The sequence below is a fragment of the Anguilla anguilla genome, chromosome 3 (genome assembly GCF_013347855.1).
Source record: "Anguilla anguilla isolate fAngAng1 chromosome 3, fAngAng1.pri, whole genome shotgun sequence".
Taxonomy (NCBI): domain Eukaryota; kingdom Metazoa; phylum Chordata; class Actinopteri; order Anguilliformes; family Anguillidae; genus Anguilla; species Anguilla anguilla.
The window spans coordinates 70,333,003-70,339,593 of NC_049203.1; the positions used below are offsets into that span (position 1 = coordinate 70,333,003).

The window sequence follows — 6,591 nt, forward strand, 5'->3', positions numbered from 1 at the left end:
ATTTAATCAGACAGATCATTCCCTTTAATTTTCTGTAATAATTTATCTCTCTGCTGTGGTAAATCAGTGGGCACCTGGTCAACTAAACGCAGTCATAGTCGAACTTTAACACGTTTTCAATTACACAAATTCTTCAGCCTTGGGAGGCAATGCATTCCGAATCTACCTTGAGAACCTCTGGTCTGTCTAGAGTAGGAGTGATCCTTATACATTCATAATTACTGCTTTCATGCTAATATTTCCAATGCATGAGCCACAAGGGGCTACGCACGCATACTTGTTAGCCTGTCCAGCTGTTTGAACAAGTACTGCATTGAATCAGCTGGTTGCGCTTCACTGTGGATCGCAAACGAGAGAGAGGGAGAGCGAGAGAGAGAGAGAGAGAGAGAGAGAGAGGAGCGCAAGGGTCGGTCGTCTCTAGTCGACAGCTGTCTCAAATCACTACAAACACGGGGAGTCGTCCCTCCGCGAGCCCGCCGAAAATGATTCTGACACGCGTCTATTTCCTGGGATTGTTCGCGTGCAGCTGCCAAGGTAAGACAGAATGCTAATTTGCGTGACAACCAGGCAGAAGTTGCTTGCTTGCAGTCGCGCGCGCTGGTCACATTTCGGCTTTTGCTCGGAAGTGCTTTGGGTTGTGAGCGGAGCCGAGGCAGAACACACAGAACCGGATGCGCGGTTTAGTCGGGCGACGCTGTTTTGTAGTTAGAGCACGTTCTTTTCCGAGAGAAATCCAATGTGAAGCCATGAAACGAAAGACAGCAAAACGATAATTACAGATTAGTTCAGTGTCTTAAGTCTAAATCGTTGTCTGAATGTTCAGATTTTCCTTCACGCGACATCCGTCCACTCGCATGGTCCCAGGAGTGTCACCGTATTCGCATCTATTTCGATACCTGGCAAGTTGCTCGTTGTGTCGCGGTCGGGCTGGACTGCGTGCGATTGCGATCTACGGGCTTCCCGGTGCAGAACTGAGCAGTGCAGCCGTTTAATGCGACCGTCGAACGAAGAGGACCTGTTTTTTCGGTGGGGGTTGAACACCACAAATTCTGGTCGGAAATTAGTCATTAAGCAGAAAAAGCGCAGGCGGAAAAGCTAAGTTTATGTACACACGGGGTATACGCGCCAACAACATATGCACGATGTCATAATTCTTAATTATAGGACAATTAATTTATTGCAAATGCTACCGCCAACTTTGAAAATAGACTAATTTTATTTGCAACGCTACATGGAACATTTGAATGAAAGAAACACGCTTGTCTTAAAATTTGGTGCGGGCAGAGGTGGGAATGTGTGTTTGTCTGGATAAATAAGGGAGCTATGATTAAATCGCACAGATCAAATGATGTTTACAGCCTCACGCTCTGTGGTCGGTGTCCTGCAATGGCTTTGAAGTTTGCAGAGCTATAGGCGCGCGCGCGAGACCCGGAGGAAAGGAGAGCGCTTGTTTGCCCGCGTGCAGATTGGCTCCTGACGCAGGGCGGCAGGTGGGGATAGAGCGCTGCGCGCGGATATAGCGGGAGTCTGGAGGATGTTCTTCTCGCGCGCGGGGGCTCGCGCTTGACCGTGGTCTTGTCCAGGTGACGTGACCTCCTCCTGCGTCCTCAACGGCCTCCGCTGCTGAGCGCGTGCACGCACTGCAAAATGTCCAGTGATAATTCAACTCTGTCGATTCAACTGTTAACAGATAACATTTGGTCCTATATTTCAGAGTGGGACCAAATGTTATCTGTTAAGAGTTGAATTAACTCTGTTAGAGTGGAAATAACAGAGGATATTTTACGGTGTGTCTGCAGTTTTAACACACTTTCATTCCTTTAGTTAACCACTCTCGCAAGTCAAAAAATAGTAACATTACAAGTATATTAGGCATATACGCGTGCAGTAAATATAATTCACATTATTCCTTGATACATTCGTTCTGTGGGTTTTCAATCAGTTTTATTTCCAGTTTTGGAATACAACTTGTTGTACTTATGCTACCATTCGTTAAATGCACTGGCTGTCGGAAGGATCCCTTGCACCAAGTTTTCCCCTCATAACTACATGTTGTTCTGCTGGATGTCGTTCCAGCCTATAAGACTGTTATTTTGTACTTCAAATAAACAGCTCACCTGTGTATGACCCAACCCATAAGCCAGTCCACACCCATTTAAAATGAAGTGCCGGGTCAACCACTTTGTTATTGGCAGTTGGATTACATTTAAATAAACAGGACCAGTCTATAGCAGTCCATGATTAATGCTGCTCATGATGAGGGTCATGTTGGTGGTGATGATGATGATGATGATGATGGCAGTAATGCAGCATCAGTGGGTTGGTCTGCGTCTCTCAGAGCAGAAGGCTGTCAGAAAGGCGGAAGCTCCTGGGTCTGCTTGGAAACGGAGTGGTGTGCGGAGATCCCGTCTCCGAGCTTCAGAGGGCTTGCTCACGGACATGTTGGCATCCGAAGCTGCGATTACGCTGTTTGTGTTTGCGGTTTTCTCTCTCAGCGGGAGGGGATGCTGCTGCTTTTTTGGGGTTTGTTTGGGGGGGTGGGGGGGGAGTGTGAAGCTCCCCCCCCTCCCCAGCCCCATATGTGAATCAGAGACTCTCAGTGTGAGATCACAGTGCTTTGGATGAGCAGGAGAGCCTGCTGAGAGTTTGGAGTTATACTTACATCCACAGATTGCATACGCTGCATCTGAGAGCTTTGAAATGTTCAAATACCCATCAGGCCATCAAGCTGTTTTCTATCTGTGTGTGTGTTTTTTATGAAAGGAACATACTATTTTTATTCTTCTTTCTGTGAAAAGGTCTTTACATTAATTAAGATTTCACGGAACAGTGCAAACAAGAACATGCCTGCACACCGCATTGCACACACTGCTAAACAACATAAATATGAAAAGCATTCTAGCTGGTTGGTAAAGGAAACGACTGGAGAGGTCTCACTGAAAGCACGCAGGTGCACATTGGGTAAGAGCTTCCTTTACTCAAAGAGGTTTTGTAACAGGCTTCAGCATCCGTGCTGGCTCACAACATTGATCCAACGTTGCAGCAACATAAAGAGAGTATTGTATTCAGACCTGTGATGTAACAATAAGCATCGTATTCAGACCTGTGATGTAACAATAAGCATTGTATTCAGACCTGTGATGTAACAATGAGCAACAGTGTGGCAGGGCTGAGATAACCGTGGAAACGCACTGCTGTCAGTAGAGACAGAGCCCTGCCGAGCACTACACACGCAGGAGTTTGCTTGTTTTCGTGTTAACTGCAGGCCACGCCGGATCCTTCGATGCTATCTGCGGCTGTCTGCAGTCTCCATGAAGCGATAAGCTGGGGCTCAGGATGTGTGAGGCCCTCGCTGAGCCATAGCCGGTGTAACCCGGACCCGCGGTGGTGTTCTCCCGCACTGTCCCTCTCCTTCTTACCAAACACCCTTATTTAATGTACCTCAGTGCTTCTCAAACTGTGGGTCGGACCCAAAATGGGGTGCGGGGGTGTATGAGGTGGGTCCCAGAACGAGTCTGCACTTCACTAGGCGGTGCTAGCATGTGCATTCGACGGGTCCCTGAAAGGTACCAGATTCATAATTTGGGTCCCGATACTGTGAAGTATTTCTAATTTGGGTTTCCCCTAGTTTGGCCTGGGGGTAGCGAGGGCCAGGGTTTCCCCTAGCGGACATGTGCCCTTGCTCCTGTGGGCTTGGGGGGGTGGGGGGTTCCCCTGATGGAGAGCAGGCTGGGGGGTTCGGGGGCAGGAGGGTTCTGGTGGGAGGGGGGTTCCCCTGATGGAGAGCAGGCTGGGGGGTTCGGGGGCAGGAGGCTGGGGGGTTCGGGGGCAGGAGGGTGGGGGGTTCGGGGGCAGGAGGGTGGGGGCTTTGGGGGCAGGAGGGTGGGGGGTTCGGGGGCAGGAGGCTGGGGGGTTCGGGGGCAGGAGGGTGGGGGGTTCCCCTGATGGAGAGCAGGCTGGGGGGTTCGGGGGCAGGAGGGTTCTGGTGGGAGGGGGGTTCCCCTGATGGAGAGCAGGCTGGGGGGTTTGGGGGCAGGAGGGTGGGGGGTTCGAGGGCAGGAGGCTGGGGGGTTCGGGGGCAGGAGGGTGGGGGGTTCGGGGGCAGAAGGCTGGGGGGTTCGGGGGCAGGAGGGTGGGGGGTTCGGGGGCAGGAGGGTGGGGGGTTCGGGGGGCAGGAGGCTGGGGGGTTCGGGGGCAGGAGGGTGGTTGTATGGAGGGCTAAATTGAGGGGGAGGCACGCGTCACACGCGCAGCGTCTGAGCACGTGCAGAACTGGGAATGCCACGCGGCGGGATTGAGTCTGGGAAACCGTGGCAACCAGCGGGATTGCGGATAATAGCGGGGTCAATTTAAACGTCAAGCGTGTGAAACACAAAACTGAAGGGCCTCTGTTTTCACCTCTCCTCCTCTATTACTGCCCTTTCAGCAGTCTGATCTCCACCGCTCTAAAGATTACGCTCTGTGTACATTAACCCCTTATGCGTGTGTACTGTGTGTACACATCCTCACGCCCGCTCTCCTCTTCTCTCTCTCTCTCTCTCTCTCTCTCTCTCTCTCTCTCTCTCACCCCCGCTCTCCTCTTCTCTCTCTCTCTCTCTCTCTCACGCCCGCTCTCCTCTTCTCTCTCTCTCTCTCTCTCTCTCTCTCTCTCACCCCCGCTCTCCTCTTCTCTCTCTCTCTCTCTCTCTGTATATGTTACTGTAACATGCATACGGCATATTAGGTATATGTGTGCATGCACTAATATAACCTATACACTAAAGAATAAAGGTTGTGGCACATTTTCCTCAGTATTTTAGGTATATATTTTAGTTATTATCCATTTTCAGATTACATTAACTTAACTTGTATGCAGATCAACGCATAAAATTTATTCAGATGAATACTTAATATTTAGAGATTAATACATAATTCTTACTGAGATAATATTACAGAAATGTATATCTAATATGTACAGAGACTAATACAATATTTGTAGATTAGTATCCAATATTTGCAGGCAAACATGTAATATTTACCGATTATTATGTTATACTTACAGAGATGAATACATAATACTTACAGTAATGAATATGTAATGTTTATAGATTAATCTTAATATTTACAGTGATGAATGCACAGTGAGGAATTCCTCAGGCTACAAAGGCTCTTCTCACCAGGCAGAAATCTGCCACCCATCCAAACAGGCTGGACATGTCAAACCAGAGAGTCTGCTCAGAGAGATGTGTGTGGTTCTCCAGCTCCTGACTGTGTGAGTCTGCTCAGAGAGAGATGTGTGTGGTTCTCCAGCTCCTGACTGTGTGAGTCTGCTCAGAGAGATGTGTGTGGTTCTCCAGCTCCTGACTGTGTGAGTCTGCTCAGAGAGAGATGTGTGTGGTACTCCAGCTCCTGACTGTGTGAGTCTGCTCAGAGAGAGATGTGTGTGGTACTCCAGCTCCTGACTGTGTGAGTCTGCTCAGAGAGAGATGTGTGTGGTTCTCCAGCTCCTGACTGTGTGAGTCTGCTCAGAGAGAGATGTGTGTGGTTCTCCAGCTCCTGACTGTGTGAGTCTGCTCAGAGAGATGTGTGTGGTACTCCAGCTCCTGACTGTGTGAGTCTGCTCAGAGAGAGATGTGTGTGGTACTCCAGCTCCTGACTGTGTGAGTCTGCTCAGAGAGAGATGTGTGTGGTACTCCAGCTCCTGACTGTGTGAGTCTGCTCAGAGAGAGATGTGTGTGGTACTCCAGCTCCTGACTGTGTGAGTCTGCTCAGAGAGATGTGTGTGGTTCTCCAGCTCCTGACTGTGTGAGTCTGCTCAGAGAGAGATGTGTGTGGTACTCCAGCTCCTGACTGTGTGAGTCTGCTCAGAGAGAGATGTGTGTGGTACTCCAGCTCCTGACTGTGTGAGTCTGCTCAGAGAGATGTGTGTGGTTCTCCAGCTCCTGACTGTGTGAGTCTGCTCAGAGAGAGATGTGTGTGGTACTCCAGCTCCTGACTGTGTGAGTCTGCTCAGAGAGAGATGTGTGTGGTTCTCCAGCTCCTGACTGTGTGAGTCTGCTCAGAGAGAGATGTGTGTGGTTCTCCAGCTCCTGACTGTGTGAGTCTGCTCAGAGAGATGTGTGTGGTACTCCAGCTCCTGACTGTGTGAGTCTGCTCAGAGAGAGATGTGTGTGGTTCTCCAGCTCCTGACTGTGTGAGTCTGCTCAGAGAGAGATGTGTGTGGTTCTCCAGCTCCTGACTGTGTGAGTCTGCTCAGAGAGATGTGTGTGGTTCTCCAGCTCCTGACTGTGTGAGTCTGCTCAGAGAGATGTGTGTGGTTCTCCAGCTCCTGACTGTGTGAGTCTGCTCAGAGAGAGATGTGTGTGGTACTCCAGCTCCTGACTGTGTGAGTCTGCTCAGAGAGAGATGTGTGTGGTTCTCCAGCTCCTGACTGTGTGAGTCTGCTCAGAGAGAGATGTGTGTGGTTCTCCAGCTCCTGACTGTGTGAGTCTGCTCAGAGAGAGATGTGTGTGGTTCTCCAGCTCCTGACTGTGTGAGTCTGCTCAGAGAGATGTGTGTGGTTCTCCAGCTCCTGACTGTGTGAGTCTGCTCAGAGAGATGTGTGTGGTACTC

At 50.0% G+C, this 6,591-nt stretch overlaps 1 protein-coding gene across 3 annotated transcripts in view; it reads left to right on the forward strand.

Annotated features, from left to right (window-relative positions):
• Nucleotides 1–240: 240 nt before the first annotated feature.
• LOC118224407 (neural cell adhesion molecule 2-like) overlaps nt 241–6,591 on the forward strand; it is an 89,486-nt gene continuing 83,135 nt past the window's right edge. The window contains exon 1 of one of the 3 annotated variants that reach the window (XM_035411933.1): nt 241–534. In XM_035411933.1, coding sequence (XP_035267824.1) covers nt 483–534 — 52 coding nt within the window. In that variant the 5' untranslated portion in view covers nt 241–482. The remainder of the gene's footprint in view (nt 535–6,591) is intronic. The other 2 variants (XM_035411930.1, XM_035411931.1) reach the window with 2 other exon arrangements.